The sequence below is a fragment of the Triturus cristatus genome, chromosome 10 (genome assembly GCF_964204655.1).
Source record: "Triturus cristatus chromosome 10, aTriCri1.1, whole genome shotgun sequence".
Taxonomy (NCBI): domain Eukaryota; kingdom Metazoa; phylum Chordata; class Amphibia; order Caudata; family Salamandridae; genus Triturus; species Triturus cristatus.
In genome coordinates, this window is record NC_140593.1 from 816,012,334 (window position 1) to 816,038,428 (window position 26,095).

Sequence of the window (26,095 nt, forward strand, 5' to 3'; positions counted from 1 at the left end):
AGGAGTGAACATTCATTGACAGTGCTGAGCTCTTTGTACACAAACACTACATCTTTAGGTGGCTTTGATTGCATCATTTAAAGCAGTGGTTTAAAAACCCATATTTCACAAGCATGTTTTCATACCTTTGAAATTTTTCCTTAATAGGCCAATATATTATTTTCGTGAAAAATCCCTATCGCCCAATGAGACCTAATCTTAGTTTGACAGCTTTCCCTCCAGCTAATTTGTTGCTAAGCATGCCAGCTCCAATACACACATTTGGACTTCAAAATTGCCCTTTGGTTTAATCAGATTTCTTTTCTAATTGCAAACGGGGCCCATTGTCGGCTGTGCCTTGCAGAAAGCAGCTTCAAACCCCTCTCACATCTTCAAAGAACGAAAAACATTTTTAATAAAACCAGACCTTCTAAACTAAACAGTTGAACATGTACACATAAACCCACATAGGCAAACACACTGAGACTTCAATTTTGCCTCTAAAGTTATGACTAGCGTGGTTATTCTATAGGAAATTCCTTTTTGTTTCTAACAATACATTTGGTTCCCTTCAAGGAAAAGCCACAAATCTATTCAAAATTAAGCATAGCAGTTTGTAAAGTTGTCCCAATTAGTCCGGCTGGAGAGGAGTGGATTAGGTATAAAGAGTGGTCCCAGAAGTCACATGTTCCAGTTAAAATCCCACATACATTTTTGCTCTCAACAATAGCAGATATTGCTGGACAGAATCCCCAGTGTTTGCACATTTAAATATTAGCTGTTAATCAAGTTTAAGAAGAACCTATCATTTTAGCCCCAACCGTTTCTTTCTTCACAAACCTAGTTGAAAACAAAAAAACAAAATTCTGCGAGCGCATGATAGGTCTAACACGACCTCTGGTGAAGTGGTTAGGCAATTACTAAATGGATGGAAAGTAGTATTATACACATTTCTTTTAACTGGAACCAATATGTACTCAGGCCAGTGCAAGGCCTGGGGCAATGCTCTTCCATTTGTACCAATTGACGCTGGTACATATTTTTACTATGAATGTGCCTTCACTCTAAAAAAACTAAATATGTCCATATACAATTGGAAGGGTGTTTGCAGACTGGTGCAAAAGGAGAAGATAAGCAGATGTCCAACATTTAGCATTTACTTTTTAAACTGCCACAGGGTATTCTAGTAGAGCAAGCCTGCAAAACCTATGTCCTGAAGTCCAAGTCCAGCGGATACACTGGGGGCATGCTGGGGGGAGGCCCTGGCCACATGGTGGGGTTAAAGGCCATGCCCTGTATCAAAGCCCACAAGTCTTTCAGTCTTGGGCAGAGTTCCTGGATGAAGGTCGTCCACTATGCTTTTATTTAATGGAGTGTTGAGCACTGTGTTAAGTACCCCCTAGGCACAGAAACATTGTCAAGAATTCCTGTCATACAAGGGAAACACGCCCTTATGTAAACAGGAGAGCTGTTACATAACTCAAGGGAAACACGCCCTTATGTAAACAGGAGAGCTGTTACATAACTCAAGGGAAACACGCCCTTATGTAAACAGGAGAGCTGTTACATAACTCAAGGGAAACTCGCCCTTATGTAAACAGGAGAGCTGTTACATAACTCAAGGAAAACACGCCCTATAAAGGGAGGAACCGGGAGGTACAAGGCTGTCGGATATTGTGTTTACACCGACGTACCTGCTTCGTGAAGAGCAGTGTTCCGGAGTGGTGCTCCAGTAAGGCAAGAACGGAGGTAGGTCGAGTCGTTACTCCCTGGGCCGTGTCTTGCCCCATCGTCACCTGTGAAGGACCCGGAAGCTCTACCGGTCAACCATTGAGCTTCGCTTTTTGACTCGGCTGAGTCCAAGCGCAGTGGCGCTTTTGCTGGTTGGAGTCGTAACTCCCAGCCCGACCAGAGACACAGGGACTGCCAGCTGTAACGCACACCAGGAGGTGTTTGCCGCGTTACAGACTCGGAAGTCCACAGGATCGATCGAGCGGCTGCTCTCGGTTCAGTCTTCTTGCTTGTGATTGGGGTATCGGTGACGCATCACCAGGAGGTGACTCCGCGTCCCGGTGCAGTCTGAGGAAGAGGTTGAGCGGCTGCTCCCTTCAGGTAGAGACCCCGGCTGGGTGTTTCCCTGACTCCTCGATTCTCCCCAACACTCTTCGTGCCCCTCACAGCCTACCGATTGGCATTGTCGGCCATTTCATTTCTGCCCTCTGTTGGCATACGCCGGGATCGGCGTATATGCAGAGGACGGTTAGGACCATCCGTGCTGTGGGCTGGTAACGTACTTAGGCTGGAGGATTCCAGTGACTATAACTTTTGTTTGTTCTTTGTATTTTATTTGCCTTCATTAAAAGAACTAACCCTTCACAAGTGGTTGCGTCCTCATTGTCGTGTCTGTTAAACGATCCTGAGACGTTCAGGGCGTTACAAAATATCCGACCTTAATAACACTAACTGTCTCCCGGTCGATAACAGACATGGCAACACTTGATGATGTGCTGGCTGCTTTAGCGGCCATGCAAGTTGAAGTGGCTGCCTCTAGGCAAGAAACAGCCGATGTAAAAGCCAGACTGGATGCTATCCAATTGGACCCGCTCACGCCCAGCACCTCCCTCACGAACCAGACCCCTGCGGTAGTAGTGGAAATGCCGGTAGCCATCCCCTTGGCAACACCAGAGAGGTACAGTGGGGATCCTAACACAGTGCAGGTATTCCTCACACAAGTGGCGCTACATTTATCGTGCAAACCAAAGGCGTTCCCCACGAGTCAGGCTCGTGTGGCTTTCCTTATATCCTATTTGGCTGGAAACGCGGCACAATGGGCCGTACCTCTGGTGAGCAGGGACGACCCCCTCTTATGTGATTGGGGTGCTTTTCGCGAGGAATTCCTGAAGGTATTCGACAGAAGGGCTGACTCGTACACGGCGGACCGTGAAATGCTTGAGTTGAGACAGGGATCCAACGACCTGGTGCAGTATCTCAACGCGTTCCGAAGGCTGGTTGCGGAAACCAAGTGGCCTGTTGCTAAACAGACGGCGCTCTTCCATCAAGGGCTGTGCGATGAGCTCAAGGACGCCGTGGCTCATATTGACCCTCAACCCAAGACATGTGAGGGCCTTATCAACCTGGTATTACGGCTGGAACATAGGCTAAGTGAAAGAAAGGGGGATCATGGGAGAAAAGGAAAATCCCTTCCATCCTATGTGACGGTGGGAAGTCCTGAAACTTCCACCGCATCCAAGGGAGAACCCATGGACATCAGCGCAATACGAGCGAGCCTCACAGCCACGGAGAAAGAGTCACGCCGTAAACAAGGATTGTGCCTATATTGTGGCAAAAAAGGCCACTACGTACGTGAATGCCCTGCCAAACCGAAGACGTCACGTTATCGGGCCAACCGGTCGGTAACAGCCGTGGTGGACATACCGGCGGAAAACTAGAGGACTCCAAGACCAGAGAAGGGGCATCTCGGAGTCACTCATCCATCCCTTCACTTTCCAACTCGGTCACTAAGGGACAACGACACCTGTTTATCACGGTGCACGTGGGAGTGCATGACCAGTGGATACCCGTTGTGGCCATGGTGGATTCAGGGGCCACTGGCATGTTAATGGACCACAACGAGGCATGCAGGCTAGGGCTAGTGCTTCTTTCCAAAGCAGTACCCGAAGACGTCTATGCGGTAGACGGAAGGCGATTGGTGACGGGGCCCATCGGACAGCACACGGGGGTCCTTCCGATGAGATATGGGAGGAACCATTTAGAACAAATCGATTTTAACATCATCCGAGCGCCCCAATATGGCGTCATATTGGGATTGCCGTGGCTACAGAAACACAACCCCTTTGTGGATTGGCCAACACATCGCATCGAAATGACGTCACCGTATTGCATCCTGCATTGTGGAATAAGAACGGAATCCCTTGACGCAGATGAGAGCGGGAGTCAGACGGTGGCTACAGCGGCAGAAAAAGATGTGGCTCTCCCCCAGGCTTATCACAGTTTTGAGGATGTATTTGATGAGGTGAAGGCGGAAGTGCTACCACCACATAGACAGTTTGACTGCCAGATCGACCTGGTGCCAGGGGCCAGCGTTCCCAGCGGCAGGCTGTATGCCCTGACGGAGCCTGAAAACGTGCATCTCCGGGGGTACCTGGATAAACTCCTCAAGCTAGGATTCATCCGCCCGTCCAAGTCTCCGGCCGCCTTGCCACTCTTCTTCATCCCGAAGGCTAATGGGGAGCTGAGAGCCTGTGTGGACTTTAGGGCATTGAATGCGATAACCATAAAAAAATCGGTACCCCTTGCCTCTCATCAGTGTACTTCTGGAACAGGTCAAGAAAGCTCGTATCTACACCAAGTTGGATTTGAAAGGGGCATACCATCTGGTGCGCATGAGGGACGGAGACGAGTGGAAGACCGCCTTTAAGACCAGGTTCGGCCTTTTTGAGTACCTCGTCATGCCGTTCGGTCTGTGCAACGCCCCGGCAGCCTTTCAGTACTTTTTGAATGAGGTATTCAGAGAGGAGTTGGATATCTACGTGGTCGTATATATCGACGACATCCTCATCTATTCGTCCAGTGTGGAGGAGCACGTACACCACGTCAAAGCTGTGCTCCAAAAGCTGAGGGAAAACATGCTGTTTTGTAAACTCAGCAAGTGTGACTTCCACGTCACATCCGTGGAATTCCTCGGAGTGATGCTGAGTCCAGAGGGACAGGAGATGGCAGAACGAAAGATCAAGGCGGTGAAAGAATGGCCGGTGCCCCAAAGCGTGAAGGACGTCCAAAGTTTCATTGGCTTCGCCAACTTTTACAGGCGGTTTATAGATGGATTTTCAGGAGTGGTGGCCCCAATCACACAGCTACTGAGGAAGTCCAAGGAGTTTGTCTGGTTCCCTGAAGCGAACAAAGCCTTTGAGGCCCTGAAAAGCGCCTTTGGTAAGGCGCCGGTGTTGGCTCACCCCGATCCGGATCTCCCCTACGTGGTGGAAGCGGACGCGTCGGATGTGGCGCTGGGGGCTATCTTGTCCCAACGCAACCACGACACAGGGGTGCTTCATCCCGTTGCGTACATGTCCCGCAAACTCAACGACGCCGAACGCAACTACCATATTGCGGAGAAGGAGCTTCTCGCAATCAAGGACGCCTTCACCGAATGGAGGCATTGGTTGATGGAGGCCAAGAGAAGATACAAGGCTGCAGCAGATAGGAAGAGAAGGCCCGGGCCACTGTACCGCACTGGAGACTACGTCTGGATATCCACAAGAAACATGAGGTTTCGAAAGAACAGTGTGTTCCATCCCAAGTACATGGGCCCCTATCGAATTACCAAGTGTATGGGTCCCGTGAACGTGAAGGTGTGCTTGCCCCAGTCATTGCGGATACACCCTGTCTTTCATGTATCATTGCTCAAACCAGCACCCTCCAAGCCGTCTGGGACACCTAGGCCGGTATGCGTGGAGTCGGAGGTGGAGTATGAAGTGTCGGGCATACGGGCGTCCAAATGGCGCAGGGGGAAGCTGTGGTACCTGGTTGCGTGGAAAGGCTATGGCCCGGAGGAGCATTCATGGGAACCGGCTGAAGGGGTTCATGCTCCGCGCTTGGTCTCCTTGTTCCATCGGCGTTTTCCTGCCAGCGCTGGACCCGTGGGGAGCCGCTGAGAGGGAGGATGTACTGTCAAGAATTCCTGTCATACAAGGGAAACACGCCCTTATGTAAACAGGAGAGCTGTTACATAACTCAAGGGAAACACGCCCTTATGTAAACAGGAGAGCTGTTACATAACTCAAGGGAAACACGCCCTTATGTAAACAGGAGAGCTGTTACATAACTCAAGGGAAACTCGCCCTTATGTAAACAGGAGAGCTGTTACATAACTCAAGGAAAACACGCCCTATAAAGGGAGGAACCGGGAGGTACAAGGCTGTCGGATATTGTGTTTACACCGACGTACCTGCTTCGTGAAGAGCAGTGTTCCGGAGTGGTGCTCCAGTAAGGCAAGAACGGAGGTAGGTCGAGTCGTTACTCCCTGGGCCGTGTCTTGCCCCATCGTCACCTGTGAAGGACCCGGAAGCTCTACCGGTCAACCATTGAGCTTCGCTTTTTGACTCGGCTGAGTCCAAGCGCAGTGGCGCTTTTGCTGGTTGGAGTCGTAACTCCCAGCCCGACCAGAGACACAGGGACTGCCAGCTGTAACGCACACCAGGAGGTGTTTGCCGCGTTACAGACTCGGAAGTCCACAGGATCGATCGAGCGGCTGCTCTCGGTTCAGTCTTCTTGCTTGTGATTGGGGTATCGGTGACGCATCACCAGGAGGTGACTCCGCGTCCCGGTGCAGTCTGAGGAAGAGGTTGAGCGGCTGCTCCCTTCAGGTAGAGACCCCGGCTGGGTGTTTCCCTGACTCCTCGATTCTCCCCAACACTCTTCGTGCCCCTCACAGCCTACCGATTGGCATTGTCGGCCATTTCATTTCTGCCCTCTGTTGGCATACGCCGGGATCGGCGTATATGCAGAGGACGGTTAGGACCATCCGTGCTGTGGGCTGGTAACGTACTTAGGCTGGAGGATTCCAGTGACTATAACTTTTGTTTGTTCTTTGTATTTTATTTGCCTTCATTAAAAGAACTAACCCTTCACAAGTGGTTGCGTCCTCATTGTCGTGTCTGTTAAACGATCCTGAGACGTTCAGGGCGTTACAAACATGCTGTGTACAGTTAGTATTGAAGGCAAGGGTATGAGCTCAGGGCGTGGCTGATGTCCTATGAGTATGAAGGCCATGTCTTGTGTCATCTCAAGCACAGACGCAGTGCATAGGTTCCAAATAATTTAACCAAAGAAATTCACTGGCAAGACGCTGTTATAGTTGTATGATTGTTTGTCACCAAGATCCCCAACAAAACTACTGAAACACGATTGGCCACTGAAATTTCCATAAAAAAAGCCCCCATGCCCATCTCATGATTTCGCAAATTATGCCTCTGGAGGCTTCACCATAGAGCTCAATGAGCGGACCAACCTGTATGCTCTCCGTGCTAATAAAACCTTGACTCTCAATGGAATAGATGCAACGATATGGGCTACAGGTGTCTGATACTGCTGCCTTTCCTCGCTCTAGAACCCCAGCAAGGGTAAATAATCGCTAACAGTGGTGGTGCTGCAGCATTTCTGTCTAAACACTATGATGAGGACATCTGCTCAGTGGAACCACAGCTTTTCCTCTTTCTAATGACTGAGTAAGTCTAGTTGATGACAGTGGTTGTGCTGCCTTCAGTCTTCATGCAAACTGTTTGAGAACTGTGCCGAGGAATTGCTGCCGTCCTCTACCTATTATCCTGAGCCCATCTATTGCTAATAGAGGCACCGCTGCCTTCAGTGCAAATGCAATCACCGAGGACGTTTGTTCTCTGGGATTCCTGCCTTTCTGCTTTATCAGATCTCTCTGTGGACATCAAATCCTGACAGCGGGCTAAACGCCTTTCCAAGCATTCCCTTTGGTCAGATTCTCAAACGTATTTGTGCCTCCAAGTCTCCACCCACTTAGGTGTGCACATACCGTCCCTTGCATGTGCACATGTAATGTCCTGGTTCAAAGATTTTTTATTTTTTTATTTTTTATAAATAGTTTTTATTTAAAGAAAGAAATAAAGGGCATAATCAAGTTATCACCATACATGTTACATTCGCATGATCTATTCCATTTACGTACATGTAATGTTTGCAATCATATATACACAGTACATATCAGTTCGTTCTAAGTGTAATATAGACATCATTACCTTCAGCATTATTGCCTCCCTCCATTAAGTCGTCTTCTCGATTAATTGATGGTAGTTCGCAAATATATCCCCTATAGGTATTCCATTTTCCCCATCTTGTGATCCATTTTTTGGGGCATGTCCTGTGTATGTACACCATTTTTTCCGCCACCATCACGGTGTCCATGTCTTTACACCAAATTGCTAGGGTAGGGGTAGCCGCCCCACCCCAGTGGCGGGCGATGTTTCCTTTTGCTATCATGGTACCCAGAGTGGCCCAGGTCTGTTGTATTAAATTTAGGTCTAGTGCGTCCCAAATATTAAGTAAACAACATTTGGGCTCCCTTGGTACTGAATATCCACTCACCCTCGTAATCAGGGACATGACTGCCTCCCAGTATCTCATCGGGGCAATCCCAGATCGTATGGAAGAATGTACCAATCTCCCCACATCTTCTCAGACATAGCAGGCTTTCGATCTTACCAATTTTGCAGAAGGTAGTTCTGGTGTAGTAAATTCTATGAGGAATGTTAAGTTGTATTAGTCGTAGCTTAGATGTGATTGCTACCTCTCTGGGGGAAGAGAGCACCTCCTGCCATTCTGTGTCATCCAGTTCGCCCACTTCATCCTGCCACTTTTTTTTTTAGCTTTCTCATCGGGTCTGACATATAAATAATTTTTTTTGTATGTTCAGGAGATTGCTCGTTTATCTAAGTAACCTGTCAATAATCTGTCCTCTAATGGGGACGCTTCTTGCAGAGTACTGCCTCAAGGGCATGTTTGATCTGTTGATAGCAAAAATGTTCGGTTGGCGCCAGCTTGTATCGTGTTTGGAGATGTGTGAACGTGATCATTTTTCCCTTCACCCAGAGATCGCCAACCTTCGATTTCCTGATGAGGTCCCAGTTGTGGAAGTCTTTGCTTTTTTCCAGTCTCCCAGCTTGTCCGTAACCCATAAGGGTGTCGCTTGTGCGAGTGTTTCGGGCCATCCTAGTGTTTGATGCACTAATTTCCACGTTTGGAGCGTGTGGTGCGTCGGACTTAGCAGTGGGCGGGTCTTATTGTAGAGTGTTCGGTGCAGTCCCGTTGGTCCTAGCTGTAGTCTGTCGAGGGCATAGGCAGGGTCTGTGTAGGGGACATGAATCCATTGGTTCACCACTGTTAGTTGGGAGGCCCAATAATAACATTGTATATTAGGGAGTGCAATTCCACCATCGTACCAGGAGCGATACAGTTTGACCATAGCTATGCGGACTGGCTTGTGGTATAAGAGTTTAGTCACTTCTGCCTCGATGGCCCGGAAGTATGTTTGCAGGACTGGAAAGGGCGTGTTTTGGAGGGCGTAGAGGAACCAGGGGAGAGTCATCATTTTAAAAAGGGCCGCTTTCCCTAGCAGCAACAATGATAGTGATTTCCAATGTTTAGTGTCTTTTTGAAGACGTTTCAAAGGTGCTTGGAGATTCAAGGTCATAAATAATTCCGGGTCTCGGGTGATGTGGATCCCTAGGTATTTGAAAGTATTGTCTACTACTTTTACTGCGCAGCCGGTTGGGAGGAGTGGGGGAGGTCCTCTCAGGACGTACAAGACCGATTTAGCCCAGTTAATCGTATACCCGGAGTATCGGCCGTAAAAGCTACAAATATCTAGTAAGACAAGATAGTGAGCATTGCGGCGAGGCCATATACAAGAGGAGATCATCCGCATACAATGAAATGCGGTCTTCCAGGTCTTCAGTCCATTAAAGCCCCCGGATAACTAGGTCTTGGCCAACCCAGGCCGCCAAAGGCTCCAGAACCAAAGCAAAGAGAAGGGGCGATAGCGGGCATCCCGGTCGTGTGCCGCGGTTTAACAAAATCTCTCTCGACCTACGTCCATTGGCTACTATTTGGGCCACTGAGTCAGTGTATAGTAAGCGGACCCAGGAGCAAAATTTCGGTCGGAAGCCCAGTTTCCGGAGAACAGCAAAGAGGAACAGCCACTCGACTGTATCAAAAGCCATGCGGGCATCTAGAGATAGCACCACAGCCTTTTCCTGGATAGTATGACTACGTCCAAGCACATTATGTAGGCGCCGAAGGTTTAGCGCTGTATTTCTGCCGGGCATAAACCCGGATTGGTGCGGTTGTGTCAATTTTGCTAGGTGTGGTGTGAGTCTGTTAGCCAAGGCTTTAGCCACGGAGTTGATCAGCGATATAGGCCTGTAAGAGGAACCGCCCTCGGCTGGTTTCCCGGGTTTATGGATGGCCACTATTGTCGCACTCCTCTGATCACGGGGTAGCTCCCCTTTTTCTAAACAGTCTTTGTACATTGCCGCCATGTGTGGTGTGAGTGTTGTTGCATTACGCTTATACCACTCGATGGGGATACCGTTCGGTCCCAATGCTTTACCGGACTGTAATTTGTTGATTGCCAGCGCAATTTCGTCAGCGGAAAGTTCACCTTCTAGGGTCTGGGCCTCCACTTCTTCCAATTGAGGAAGTTTGATATCTCGGAGGAACTCCTCCGCGTCAGCTTGTGCGAGTGTGATTGTGGAGGCATAGACCTGTTCGAAGTGGTCCGCTAGTGAGTCCACTATACGCTCGGGATCTCGAGTCAAACCACCCATGGGGAGCTGGAGTTCCACCACCCATCTGTCCGCCTTTTTGTTTTATGTCGAGCCAGGCCAGGAGTTTTCCGGCCTTGTCCCCAGTCTTGTAAATGGTATGTTGGGATTTGGTAAGACGCGCATTCGCTGCTTCCCAGAGAAATTCCTTGTATTCTTGTTTCTTCAACTACAGGAGATGGGCATTAGCGTCCGATGGGTCCTGATTGTGGGAGCTCTCCAACTCCTCTACTTCTTTTTCTGGCGCCTCTATAGGTTTAACTTTTTCCCCTCTTGTGATGGGTGATTAGTGAAGTGGCTTGCCCACGGAGCACTGTTTTGTAGGCTTCCCAGAGGATGGTTGGGGAAGAAATGGAGGATACATTTTCAGTAAAATAGTGCTTAGTGGTGTCAGCTAGCCCCTCCCTATCTCTGGAGACCTCAAATACCCGGGATAGATAGGGAATATATACGGTTCTGTGCTGTAGAGTACCAAGTGTAGAGGGCGCTAATCGGGGAATGGTCAGAAATGCCTCGGCTGCAGGTGGCTATTGTGCGCCCCCGAATGATAAGTGTATTGTTTCAACGAGGGGAACTGGGCACGCCAAACATCCAGCATCCCTAACACGTGCAGGAAATCTGTCAGTGCAGAGTGTGAGCGCCGGCGTTTCATGGGGGTGTGCGATCTAAAGTGTCATTCAAAGTGGCGTTGAAATCGCCACCTATTACTAAACAGCCATGTGGGAGGCGTAGGAAGAAATCACTGAGTGCTGTAAAAGCTGAGGAATGATGAGCAGGCGGGATATAGACAGACTATATTGATTATTCGACCTTCCCATTGACACGAGATTGCCGCAAATCGGCCTTGGTCATCCTTGTATGTGTGCTTTACTATGATTGGGTATTGTTTCTTTAGGAGGATTCCCAGCCCGTGAACCAGATGTGAATTCTGAATGGACAGCTAGCTTAAAACCCCATCTGTCTAAGGCCTTACATACTGTCCCCGTCAAGTGGGTTTCTTGGAGTAGGGTTATTGCAGGCACCTTAAGTTTCAAATATTATAGGACTAGTCCCCTCTTCAGTTTATCCTGGAGACCATTAACATTCCAGGAGATGAGAGGTAAATGCTGTCTGGAGGATGTCATGGGGAGTATGTGTTCACGTGACTGCGGCATGAGGTCTTTGTGTCGCTTGCACAGGTACTGGCTGATTGTGTTCAAACATTGTAGGAGTATTAAGCATGGTTAGATCATGTGCCCAAGAGCATATAGAAACCAAAACAATAAAGAAAAATGAACTGTCCCTGAACATCCCAAGACCCTAGCCCCCCTCCCTGCAAGACGGTTGTTGAATTTCCCACCACCCCAACTTTCCAGAGTGCCTAATACCCATTACCAAATTCCTATGTAAGGGAGGGATAGAGCCCTCCGCACTTCCCCCGGGGGGGTGGGTCAAACACTGGATTAGTGACCTTTATAACTAGTATGAAAGTAAAGTTCAAGATGACATAATTCTATTGCATACAAAAAGTCTTATCAAAGGATCAATAGTCACTTGCCCATCTGTAATGTCCTTCGTTGTCGGCTCACCAAGGCGGTGGATTGGTGTTTGCTGCTAGCGACAATGTTCCGTCGTCATGCCCCTGCGGCCTTAAATGTTGTTGACAGCAAATCGCTTTTAACAGATAGGAGTCACGTGGAACCTGTCCCAGTGTGAGAACTTGACAGGAGTAAGTCAGTCCTCCTCTGAACGGCGGTCTGCGTCCAGAGGGTCCGTCTTCTGAGTCATGGAGCGCTGCGTTGAGCGATTTCGCACATTGTTCCGACGAGATCGCCCCCGATGCTGGACCAAGTGCCAAACCTCAAGCCAATCCTGTGCCTCTTCCGGGGTAGTGAAGAACCATGCCTTTCCATCTGCCTCCACCCTCAATTTTGCTGGAAAAAGCATGGACTATTTAGGCTCACGGCTTCTGAGTTCTTGTTTCACTGCCAGGAAATTTCGCCGTTTGTTTGGCCACCGCTGTGGTATAGTCCGGAAAAAAGGAAACTGTACTTTGTTGGAATCGAAGTGGCGGGCCAGCTCTTGCTGCCTGAAGGATAATGTACCGGTCGCGAAAATTAAAAATCCATGCGTATAGGTCGCGGGGGTGCCCCAGGTCGTGATTTACCCCCGGGGACCCGATGAGCCCGCTTGACGAGAAGTAATTGGAGAGACCCCTGGGCTGCAGATGATTCTTTACGATATATTCCACTAGTAGAGCCAGCGCGCGCTGGGCCCCCTGCGTGCTTCGGCACCCCCACCAGGCGAATGTTATTGCGACGGGAGCGGCCTTCATGATCAGCCAGTTTCGCCCCCATGGTTTTGTTGTCGAGTTCCAAGCGTTGCACTTGCTTTTTCAATGCGGCTGTGTCTGCATTCACATTCGCTGTTATGGACTCAACTTCTGTTACACGGGATCTCAATTGCCGAAAGTCCGCGCGGATAAGTGTGAGTTCAATGGAGACTGCATCAATCCGGGATTCTAAAGAGGCGCGGACTTTATTCAGGGTGGACATGATGTCTTGCAATGTAATTTCTTTCTCCGGTGTAGCCTCGTTGATAGGGGGTGTGCCAGTCTCGGATCTGTCGTGTATCTCTTTGTCAGACTTGGTATAGGCTTATTTGTCCAACTTGTTCTGTTGGTTCACTCGCTGACCCCGGCCCCCCATCTGGCCCTGCTCCCCAGACCGCCTCTACAAGTACCAACTGATTGAGGGCAGCAATCACCACCTGACCGTGTTACCCAATAGTGCACGCGGCCTATCAGCTTTCCTGCTGTTTGGTGTGATATACTATAGGGTCAGGAGTGGAGCTGAAGCACAAGACAGCAACTTGGGCAGCACGAGGCGCAATGCACGGCACTTCTGGGATGATCTGTAAGTACGCATACCAGAGGTCTAGGTCTAGCCTAGTATAAGTCTTGTATTTAGATGGCAGTGTCTCGGAGAGTTCAGGGTAGAGCAAGTAGGCCAGGGCCCTGTTGAAGCTCAGCGTGGGATCCCTGCCTCCATCAATTAACAGCAACAGAGGTTGAAGGGACTGTGGGGGTCTCAATTCTGGAGCATTGTGCAATATTCCCAGGGGTAACAGTTCGAGTATATCCAATGAGTAAGTCCCGAGTTGGGCTCTCAGTCGGTACACCAGCGGTAAAGAATAAGCCCCATGTGGAGTTTAATGCGGCGGGCAGCATCTGTTACGGCACTAAAGGGGTGCAGAAGGAATGGCAGTACCTGAGGGGAAGTGCGAAGCCGAGTCGGTCTCCACCCCAGCAGGAGACCATCAACCGATGTCCCCTCCCCGCTCTCCACACCACAGGGGGTCGGATATGACGCCGAGTCGTTAGCGGGTGTACGGCAGGCCCCAGAGGGTAACTGGCAATGCTTGGTGAGAAGTCCAGTGCGTGTTGTAGCAGGGAGCGCCGCCGGGCCCACCACTGCCTCCGGTGGCGCCGGGCGCCTCCTCCGTGCCGGCCTCCGTTCGCCATATTAAGTCGAGCCTCCAGGGGGTCCCACACCACCGCACGCAGCAAGGAAGGCGCCAGGAGCAAAGTAATGCGTTCCCCGGGTGCTGGCAGAGTTCTGTCGGGCCCTCGGCCGCCACACAGCGAGGTCGGATTACGCCCCAACGGCAGTCCACGTTCTTATAGTGGATGCAGGCCACAAGGGGTTCCAAGCCGTCACAGGCTGCAGCGACGGTGTCAGGAACCAGAGGAGCCGTCGTCCAGGTGCAGGTAGAATTCCGACACCTCAGCAGGTCATTTTTGAGGTAAGGAGCGGATTAATGTAGCAGATTGATGTTGTTCCCCCCCAGAGGGCTCGGAGCTCTAGAAGATGGCGGCCATTACGTTCGGCAGCTGGCCACGCCCCCTGGTTCACAGATTAATATATACTAACATTTTGTAACGCAGAAAATTCTTTATGTATGGTCGAATTTTCCCTGAGACAACTGTGTTTTTGGAATTATCTTTTGTACACCAATGTCTCAAGCGGCACAAGAAGGTGAAGGTGGGGGTGTTGGTGAAGGAAGGTGGTGGTGGGTGTGTGTAGGTGTGTGAGATGGGGGGGTCATGAATTTCGCAAAACAGAACTTTCTGTGAGATGCACATTTTTTTTTTTATAGAAAAAAGTGGATTCTCTTCTGAAATTTCAGTGGTATTGCAAGCATGTAATCTTGAAAAAAGCCATGTTGGAGAAACGCTTCAATTAAATTATTGTATTTTACTTTTGGAATTTATAAAGAAATGGGAAGCATGAAGTAAAGGCTTGCGAGATAGATTGTGGGTCATAAAAGTACAGGTTGCTTGTGGTTCAAGAGTCCTTGTCTTGACATCTTGGTGAAGGAGCAGGGTGTTACTACTAGGAGCCCACAATCTCTGAAGCTTAGGTGCTCTTACCTCGGCTCCTTTCTCCAGCAGCAGCTCTACGCAGTCGGCGTCTGACACCATGCAGGCGCAGTGCAAGGGCTTCAAGGTGCCGTGCATGCAGTTCACATCAGCTCCCTAAGAGAGAGGGGACAAGCAACAGCTCTCAACCTCTGAACATTTCCTTACTCTGAATGGCCTTAGACGGTGTCACTTTGAGTTTATTAAAAAGTTCAAAAGCAATAAAACCAAACAAGTCACCGCACATTCTTTTCAAAGACCAATTAAAAATGACCCAGTAAGTAGATGATGCAATTAATTACTATCCATAAAAACGAAGATACATTAACTATCTTATAATAAAATACTACAGCATAAGTCATTCAACATAGTTAATTAATATTCCACATACTCTGATCATAGCATCTAAAACAGCATATTAAATTAATTTTCTAACTTTCTCGATAAGTTTATCTTTACATTCACTACAATTTTAAAATATCTGTTCAACATGTATTACAAAGCATGTAGGGCAGTTGCAATTCCTGTCCCCAAAAATAATGTACTTCGATTTTCCAACTTTAGCAAACTTCATGAAGTGTGGATTTTAGGCTTCGCTTAGACGGCCGGCTGAGTCCATCTTTATTTTGCATGCATAGTTTTGAATTTACACCTGAAAGCGGACATTGAGCTTTCCTAAAATGTATGAATTGCTGTTTGCCCTACTGAGAAGGCCACTAAGCTCAGTAAATTATACAAATATTTTTATAGCCGCTCTGCCTTAAAAAAATAGGTTTTATGAATGGTTTATAATTTCAACTCATTCTTAACTAATGCTCTAAATTAGGTACTACAAAAAAGGGAAATGGGTGTGGGGCATGTTAGAATTCCACACCTACTTCCAGTGTAAGTCATTTGGCTGTGGGGGTTTAGGGTACCGCAGAAGGTTGACGATTATGCCCTATGGCTACCGTACATTGTGTTAGGCCATGCGCTTTGGTTCATGGTGCACGACGACAGGGTGCAGGACATCGCAAAGACTTTGATGAAGGCCAGCCTCATCTGCCAGTGACCAGTCTGGGCAGCCAAATGCTGCTGGGAGTGCACAAGTTCTTAACTCAGGAGTCATAACTTAATGCTCATAGCCAGAGGCTGTATTCAGATGGCTATTCAGTAAAAGGGAGTAATCAAACAAATGCTGAATTGTTGTGATGTAGGGTCTATGGAACACAATATAAAAACAATTCGATTCTGCCAATAAAAGGTAACTTTGGACCCTTAAATCCCACTCCTTTCCAACGCTGCTCTTGACCTCAAACAAGACATCAATGAAATCATATATCAAATCAACACTGACCTCAACACTTACATTTTTTAGGGGAAAGGTTGTGAAGCCAAAGGCCTTGACAATGACTAGGCCCTTCGCCTAGAGTCAGCTGGCCATAGCCAAAGACCAACCCAGTGGGCTGTGGGATGAATGGTTAAGAGTGCAAGCCCTTCACGGAGGACGAGCCGTCACACAGACTACTCTGGGCATGTTCAAAGCTGATGCCTAGTAGTGCCAGCCCCAAACATGCTTGACACTAGAAGAACAAAGTAAGCAGACCCAGGGGAAAGGGTGTGGGGGAATTGGGCTGCAAAGCTCAGAAATTGGAGGGCACCGTAGGATGTGATGAAAAATGTTTAAATGCAGAAAATGATTTTCTCAATAAAAGTTCCAGAGTTCGACGATTTCAGCGGTAGAATTCTATGAACCTTTCGATAGATCCTGTACACCTCTCGGTTATAGGAAAATGCTGAGATCCAGAGGGGCTTGGTCCCAACATACAGCTTTGAAGTACTAAACTACCTTCATTGCTCAAAGTTTTCGTTTATTCCACAAAATTGAAGCCAGTGACATTGTTCTGACTGCAATAGTGAGGGACAACATGCAAAACAATCTTACATACTACAAACTGCCTCTTCAGAACCACAAACTGGAAAAAACAAGAACCTCCCAGGAGATGTCGGTGATTGGAGCACACAAGGCCCAATAGTACAATCAATTGAATAAAAATCTTAACTCCAGTTTTAGAAACTCTTCAAGAGAGTCCAACACTACACAACATTGGCACTTCTTTGGCTGCCAAACACAAACTTCATTCAAAAGTAAAAAAAAATAAAAAATGACTTTGGATAGTCCGTTTATGCATCCGGCACTTAGCTTTTGTTTAAAAAATTGAGTATATAGTTTAATTAGTCGAGTGCAATACTCCAAGATTCAATGGTCAATCAGATGTACCACAACTGTAGATCAGGTCACATTTTGAGGCACATAGTCCCTTGTGTGGAAGAAGTAAAGTACATTGTGTGGTAGAAGAGATCGGTGTAGAATGTACACTTTTGCCCCAAAAACAAACATTTCAGTGCTATGGGCAGGTCTAACCGGCTTGACCAAAAGTCCATGAGTGTCCATACCCGTCTAATGAGGTCGTCAACATTGTCGTGGGGAAAGGATCGGATGGCAGCAATAGTGCGGATGAGTCGCTCCGACAGCGAATATTTGCTCTGGATGCTCTGCATGACGTACCACATGCTGGTCATAGACAGCCTTGGAATCACTGCTAACACAGCCCACCTGCAGGAAAAAAGGCAAAAGTGCTTTTAGAAACAAGCATTTGCAACACCAATAGGCTTGACAACCAGGAGCATGATTATTTGTTCTTCCTTTTACAAGCATAAAGCACCATAAAAAAAGATAAAATATAACATGCCACACCCTAAATATGGCCATCAAGTACGTCTAAAGAAATGTTAAAATGTGGAAAAAAATACCAACGCATATAATTTAATAGAACAGTAAGAGTGCTTCCTAATCAGGCAGGGATTTTTAGAACAGTTATACAAACCCTATTAACATTTAATGCACATCACAGAAAAAGATGGCTCTTATTAGCACAAAGAAAACATACTGCTGAACTTCTGTAACATGAAGACATTGTTTAAAGACTCTTGGGTGACTAAGAAAAATAAAAGAATTAAAAATAGAAAGAAACGAAAAGCGTTTTGTAACAGCAAAATATTGGTCCACCAGCCGTAGGACAGACTAGATGTGCACGTGTGACCAAGCAAAACTCCACCACTCTCACTGCAAGGCAGTGAATGGCTGAAAAGGGCTGGCTCACTGGCCCAGGTTGTATTCTAATGTGCAGAAAGCAAAAGATGAATGACAGCTGAAAAGATCACTGAATGAAAAGAGCTGACCAAAAGCCCCTCTGTCTAAGCATATAGAGAAATGCCTTTTTTTATTTATGAAGTTTTTAGATAACATAACTGTTGAGATAGCTAGGCGGTCTCCAAGACAGACATAAGAAACGGTTAAATAAATGAAGAAAGCATCTAAATGCTTTGTACTAGTACCCCTCCTTGCCATTGTACTTTGAAACAGGGGGCATGTAACTTCGACAAAGTGACACTCCATTAGAGGCATAAATGAAGTGCTCTTCGTGTGCGCTCTTTTTGTACTGCCACAGAGTCCAGTTAAGAATCTGCTGGAGACTGGATCCATAAACTGGGATCTGCCTTTATTTACCCAGTTTGTTTTTTTGTTCCAGACAAGGTCATCCAGTTTCTATATCTTGTGTTTGGCAGAATGTCTCTGGTCATATCTCTCTTTAACCCCTTCTGTGCCCATGACGAGATAGTCTCGTCATGGAGCGCGGTTGCGCTGTGCCCATGACGAGACTATCTCGTCATGGACCCCGCCCGCTAATGAAAGGGCCGGCACAGGAGGGGGAAAGGGCGGGGCACTCAAGGGGTTAAACCTCAGTTGATACACCTTGTATCAGTACTTCCTGGACCTAGCATTTCCATCATCAATTTCTTTTACCAGACTTAAACCAGGCAGGGTTATTTTTCGAGCTTGCCACTCTGCCTTTCAAATGATCAAAGTGTGATATTAAAGTTACATTGTTAGGAGCCGTATGGTAAGCCCACCAAGTTTCTCTCAGACTATTCTTAAGAGGGACTCCAAGATTGACTACCATATAGACGCATTATTTCACATACCTATTCAGTTGACCTGCAAGGCCATTGGCCTTGGGTGCATACAAGGCTGTTTTCTGATGAACAAGTGCTAAATCTTTTAGAAAATCCTTCATTTCTTGGTAGACGAACTGCACTCCATTATCTGTCACCAGATGCTTGGGTACCTCTCCACTGGCAAACTCCTTCTTAAGGAATTCTAAAATCACTTTGGTACTCCCTTTATTTACACACCTGGTTGAAACCAATTTAATGGTGCAATCCTTCCATAACAGAAAATATGTAATCGCAGGTGGTAACAACTCATATGGTCCCATAATGTCGAGACCTAACTTCACCCAAAGGTTACTTGGGTATTACTGCAGGTGACAAAGGAGCAGTACAGCAGGTGATAGGTGATTTGTCATTAGTGGCACACATCAAACAACTTGCGACTATTTCTTCTACTTGGTGGCCACCAATATATCTCTATCCTGACCTTGGTAAGGCTCCTCCTCCCAAGTTTTCCCTCCTGAGCCAGGTTAATTACTTTCATCCTTACTTCTTCTTGGGGACTATTCTTCCACCTCCGAGTTCCCTATACCAAAACGTCAGCTAATTTCTCACATTCTAAAGAGGCCTAAATTTTTGGTCCAAGTCCTTATGGTCAGGGTCGCCATGCACTATAAACTCCTTGATAACCGGTAGAAACATATTCCTCTGTTTACACCTTTCCCACTCTTCTTTAGTCCCAGCATCTTCTCTTACCCAGTTTAGTCCACAAATATCTAATCTATCTATCTATGGAGAAGTGTGGCTCAATGGTTAGAGCGGCAGACCCTGATGCAGAGCTCTGGCCCGGACCAGGGTTCAATTCCCGCCTCGGCGGGTCTTGGGCTTAATTTCCCCGGACCCGATAATTCTCGCCTCGGTGCCTATTCTAATCATGGGTTACACTCTGCAACTCTGGGCAATAGCTTGCTTAATCTCCACAACGGCCCCAACAGCGCTAGGATGCCTGGCTTCACCTTGGGGGTGCCCAGGTGTGGGCACTTCACAGGGAAAGGCCAGGAAGGGTTCCACAGCGGTATGTGCACAGCGCCTGAGAGACCCTTTCGGGGGTGTGCGGAGCGCTATATAAATGCACTACATTTACATTTAAATCATACTCCTCAGTCCTTCTCACAGGCATCTGCTGCTTTATTTTTGAGGCCAGGCAGATAGTGCACCTGGAATTTAAATTCTTCCAGCTCCTCACTCCAACTCTTTAGTCTAAGAGTCAACCACTCACTACCTTTTACAAGAGAAAATTTGAACCAAGGGACAGTGATCTGTCCTAGCAATGAATAAAATAACCCAAAAATGAAACTTAACATGACAATTTGCACGCACACACACACTAACGCTTCCTTTTCGTTCACAGAGTAGTATTTCTAAGCATCCTTGAGGTCATGTGATGCAAAAGCCACTACTCTCATCTCCATTAACCACTTGGATTAATACAGCTACCAATTCTTTCAAACCTGTATCTGTAGTGACAACAGTTTACTTCCGTACAATGAAATGCCCCAAGGTAGATATTTTACCACTTTCACTTTTGATAGCTTTAAAAGTACTATCACACACCTCAGATCAGGAGAAAGGGCACCCTTCTTTAACACTCTTATTGGTTCCACTACACTAAAAGAATATTTGTTTTACAAAACTTGTGTAATACTGTGCAAGGCATAAAAAGGACCCAGCTTGCTCTTTAAGTTCTGGTACTGGGCCTTTCATAATGCAGTCAACGAGCTCTAATTTAGGTTTAATGCCTTCCCCAGAAATTGCTTCCACAGGTAAGTCACTGATGTAACTAAAACTCTACACTTTTCTTTTTTTGTTTTATGTTATACCATAGTCCATCTTTGCCACATACCAAGATATCATCTAGGAACACCAAGACTCAAGAAACTCCTACCATCTTCCTGACCCTCTCAAAGCAAGCAGCCACTGAGCACCAACAAAAAGGCATTCTAACAAATCTGTAAGCTGCTATGTATTATAAGTAATGTGAGGTGTCTTTAACATTCATTGAGTAGTATCTGGTAATAGGTCGATGATTGGGCCATCATGCAAAAAACCTTGGCACCTGCAAGCATCGTCAGGGTTTCCGACAAGTTGGGTTAATGTTGGCGATTTGCCCAAAGACATTAGTTTTAATTGCAAAGGTCTACACACATTTCTATGTGCTTACCACCATCTTTGGGTGGCAGGACTACAAGCACTAACCACTCTAAAGATTCAATTTCTTCTATAACACCTTGGTCAAGTGATTTCTTCATCTCCTTCTGTGGAATAAACATCAAATTGACGACTTTATGTACTGTGTTGACTCATGGTTTTGCCTCACCCTTAAGAATGATAATTTGCTCAAAGTTTTTGAGTTATCTTAAATAATCTTTAAACACATGAGGAAACTCTGCCTAATACCCATCAGTCCCAATGATCATCAACCAGCATCCCTTCTTCTCTGCTATTAGGGTTGAGTGTAATCTCCATATCTCTCTGATGACGCCATCCCAAAAGGTTATATCCTCTTCTGGCTATGTATACATTTCATATGGTTTCTGTCATGGAAGGAAATGTTCATTACAACAATCTTGGCCCGCTCTTTAGTTTACAGGACTTTTACAAGGGATTTTAAATCAATTAGCTCTTCTGCAAATTGTTCTGCCCAAATGTTGTCACCCACCTACCATGGTGTAAGGGGATCCAGAATTCGCCAAGACCAATATTTTCTCTCCACCAATTTCGATCTCACAACAGGCATTGTCAAGGTTCCGTCTTCTACCTTCAGTTTGTGTTATTTTACTTTTAAGAGACATTATCTTATGCCTTGAGGACTTGACTCATCAGCCAAGTCACTTAAGGGGGCTACTTTTTAGACAGATGGGCACGAGCAGAACAGTCACTCATAGTCCGGGGAAGCAGTGGCTAAAGTGGGCTGATCATTTGGTCCAAAGTAGATATTGTGTGCGAAAGTAAAATGCGAATGACAGCTGATCAGGCCAATGGATTTAGAAGGCTGACAAAGAACCCTATATGTACATACAGTATATTTTGTTTCTTAAAACAATAGCCTGGCGAAACAGAAAAAGTGGTCTCAATGGCCAGAACTAAAGAAACTACATGATTATACACTATGCAACACCAGCAGATAAACGGGAAATGACTAAAAGGTGTGAACTTGTCACATATACATCTGGGCGGTGTTTCAAGTGAGAATAACATTAGTCAAGTCGTTTTTGTCACTTTCTCTAGTTGACAAACATTTTTTTTTTTTAAATGACAACCTAATCAAAGTAGATTACTCTGCGAGGTTTCCAGAGCTGCCTCTATCTCTGGCTCTCTACGTGATCTCCATTGGCTCAAGGTAGAGAACCGAATGTTATTCAAAGCCTGGAGTTATATGTTTAAGATTAAAATCGGGCTCGGCTCCCCAGTACCTGCAAGCTTTGGTCCACCTTTACTTGCCCTCACGCCCTCTTCGGTCGACTACCCAGGCTAAATTTTCGGTTCCCTGGATCAGACTGTCACGGATGGGTGGTCGATCTTTTGCTTGTCTAGGTTCTTCTTTGTGGAATTCTCTTCCCATGCCACTTCGCAACAAAACTGTTTACGGGAACTTCCGCAAATGTTTGAAAACTTGGCTGTTCAATCAATTTTCTGTTTTTCTTTTGTTCTCCTCAGGCTGGCACCGGGAAACCCTGTTGGGTAGCTGTCGCCTTACAAAATTAACATAACTCAAAACATGCCTTGAGCTAACTGGATGAAAAGTACATTCCTAAAACTCGGGTCAACAAGTCATTCTGGTTCACCAACAGCTCTAACAAGCAGAGATTCAAGCTTGGTTAACATAATTACATATATGGCTTTATACCCCTGCAGACAGATAATGCAACATTGCCTGTATTCACCCCGGATACAGATTTAACCCTCACAGACCACACCACCAGGAAAATCAAGACAGCATGGTATCAATTCTCTCTCCTGAAAGAAAGTGAAACAATTCCTTCCAGAAACCGAATTCACAAAATCAATGCAAGGACTTGTCCACTCACACCTAGATGATGGCAATACCCTGCTCAACGGCCCTTAAAACCCCTCGAATCCATCTTAAAGTCTATAGCAATTCTCATCAAGAATTTGAAGCTTGACCACATCGACTCAACGCGGTTCAGGTCAGTTTCATCTCCAAGACCACATGAGCCACTTACAAGTGTATCAGAAATGATACCAGACATACCAGGCTAAGAAACAAAGCATCTCAGGGGGACAGCACCACTCCAGTGAGCCCATACAGCGCTAGACTGGTGACGAAGAAGTGCAAGAAAAAATAAAAAACAGAAGGCAGGCTGTGTCCCTCTATGCACTCAGGATTTGGCACACCATCCGACATACTCCAACGCTCATATAATTCCGAAAGAAAGTGAAGACTTGTCACTTTAAGGAACATTATCTTTTCACACAATAGGAACTGCCCCGTTATCTTGCACTGCATCCCTCGGTTTCCACCCACTATTTGGTACTCTGTTGATCTTTTCACACAATAGGAACTTCCCCGTTATCTTGCACTGCATCACTCGGTTTCCACCCACTATTTGGTACTCTGTTGATATATATATATATATATATATATACACACACACACACACACACAAACACACACACACAAACAAACACCCCCCCCCCCCCCCCATTTAAATAATGCTGCATACAATACACAAGAGAAGTCTGTCAAAAGCACTGCACCAGGCAGGAAGAATCGGTCTCTTACAGGGGTACGAAAGCAAAAGACACACAAGGACCTGGCCTGGCAGTTCGGGCTGGATGTTCCCATCGGGCGCAGGGTCAAGACTGATTTGCATATGGCTGGGTCCAAACTGGAATGGCAAGGTTAGCAAAAATGATGGAATTTTGCCCAGATCATGTTGCTGATGTCCCCTCAATGTGTATGATATCAAACAGGGGGACAAGACTGAAAGAGGAGACCAGCTTTTAATATTCGTGACTTCAAAGACTCATAAAAACGTAAACAGAAAGGACAAAGTAAAGAAAGTTCAGATACTGAAGACGGGTCGCACAGACTCAAACACTGCACAATTGTTGACAGAAAAGGCAATGATTGGTGAACTGTGAGAAAAGGCAGTGGAGAGTGGTTTGCTATATAATCTGCAGAGTGTGAGCCAGCACCTCCACAAGCAGATGAATTACCAGCAAGGTCATGAATAGGCATATATTACATCAATCAAGCATGTGTCCAATGCATGCCTCCTCGTCAATTGCTGAGGAAAGATAAAAAATAACTTGCAATGAGGGTAATTTCAGATTCCATGCTGTGATCCCCTCAGCTGCAGTTCTGCTCTTCATGTCACTGCAGTGAACGAGCAAGTGCACAATAGGGGGCTAAGGGAGGAGCTCTCAAATCCGCGGTTTCTGGCTGGTCTTAGTACTTCGACAAGAGTTGCCGAAACTCTGTTGCTAATGGAAGTTGACTTGCCATGCATATAACCCATATTTTCAGTCTGAAAAACCTGTAGGTAGTGCTGGCACTTTACGGATGCAAGCTGTACTCGACTACATAAGCATGGTTGGCAACAAGTGGGTGGGGCAGGTGGAAGAGGTGTGGCGCAGTGGCCAGAGCAGCTGACTCCGGAACACGGGGGCTCGCGGTTCTATCCCCGGCGTCAGGTTAGCCCAGCACCATAATGTGACTCTGGGCAATAGCTCGCTTTATCTACCAAATGGCCCCCAGCGCCTTGACACCCTTAGGGGCAATTGTTCGCGCTTCACAAATACCAGATTATGGTTATTATGGTAGCATTCTGCAGTGGAGTGCTTTGAAATAGGGATGTTGATGGAGTAAATGCTCTGTAACTAGCATACATCTCCGAGTTCTACTGTGAGTGGTAGGCATCTCAATGGAGTGCAATCATTCTCACAAGGGTACCCATGTGAGAAGTGATTCGCCAGGTTGCATCAGTATTGGTTTACATATGTGCAAGGGTGGAAAATCATTGCGACAGGTTGGAAAACAGCGTGGAAGGTGGAAGAATATATTGGAGCGACACGGATACAAAACAGCAGTTTTGAAAGAGCACAATTAGGAGGGGTCTACAAGAAGCTTTTACAAATGAGGCACCTATGCAGTGTTCGAGATGCAAATTCAAAAAGCCTTTGATGAGGTTTCCTCTGCTGTTTGTTCCTTCTCCGCCATCTTGCTGACACTGCCAGTAGCCATACATGTTCATACACTCTGGCAGGGTTAAATCATACTGCAACACTGAGAAGTGCGTGGTTCTGAGATGTCAACGAAAGGGAAATGCATACCCAGCAACCTTGCATTTGAGACCACTGCCAAACAGAGATGTCAGAGGACCATAATCTAGTACTCAGTTGGATGAACTGCCGAGAATCATTTGAGAACGTCATTAGAAATTTAGAGAAAATGAGGGACACTCCGATTTAACTCCTTTTGAGGAAGCGCTATAGAACAGAGGTTACAGATCTCAACTAGACAGGTCGTTAGCAATTGCAGGATCACAGAAATGCTCAAAAGAAGCATAGAGGTCAAATGTGACCGAAATAAAACGTGGGCTATGATAGATTTGCTTTCAATGAGACGTTGAGAAGAAGAGTCCTAAAAAAAGAATGACTTTATTGCCTTCATTTTTTACATACTGTATCGGAACCACACGACTGGGGAATACCGGCGGATTCCCCATTTCGCCACAAAATATGTGCCCGAGTGTTCCAAAACAAAAAGATGCTTTCCTATATCTCCATCTAAGGATGTATTTTTAAAAATAAATGTTCGGGTTTTCTTGTACTTCACGCAAGTGTGTATATTTGATGACAGCGTACGTAGTCACCTGGTAAAACTCTTCCTTCACTTGCCCTGTTACATAGTAGAATATCAATTTAGAATGCTGCTAAGCCCAGGATTAAACTAACCTGCTGACTGTTCCACCCTGTGAAAAGCACTAGTTTGGATATCACACACAACTCTTTGACTTAAGTAGGAATGATGGAGGAATTCCAAACAATACTGTGCTGAAAAGTAGCTAACCGTAATAGCACTGCCATGAACATCAAGTAAAAACAAATACTGGCACTGCCAGTGGCTGAAGAGGCCTGACCCACTGCCCCATGCTGTACCGGGCAGAAGCAAAATGTGAATGACAACAACAGACCAATGGTTGACGAGAGCTAGCTGAAAGCCCTTCCAATTAAGTATATTATACATATAATTTTAGCAAAATCAAATGATCTTTGCTGAAGCCAGACCTAAAAACTCGGCCTGCTTCACTGCTGCTCTCTATAATGG

General features: G+C 46.5%; 1 protein-coding gene across 1 annotated transcript in view; it reads right to left on the minus strand.

The window, feature by feature from the left end:
* ASB8 (ankyrin repeat and SOCS box containing 8) overlaps positions 1-26,095 on the minus strand; it is a 115,591-nt gene that overhangs the window by 4,919 nt on the left and 84,577 nt on the right. Inside the window, exons 3-4 of the mRNA XM_085628401.1 lie at positions 17,185-17,344; positions 14,761-14,865 (exon numbers count right to left, since the gene is read on the minus strand). Of these exons, the coding sequence (XP_085484527.1) occupies positions 14,761-14,865; positions 17,185-17,310 (231 nt within the window). The 5' untranslated portion in view covers positions 17,311-17,344. The remainder of the gene's footprint in view (positions 1-14,760; positions 14,866-17,184; positions 17,345-26,095) is intronic.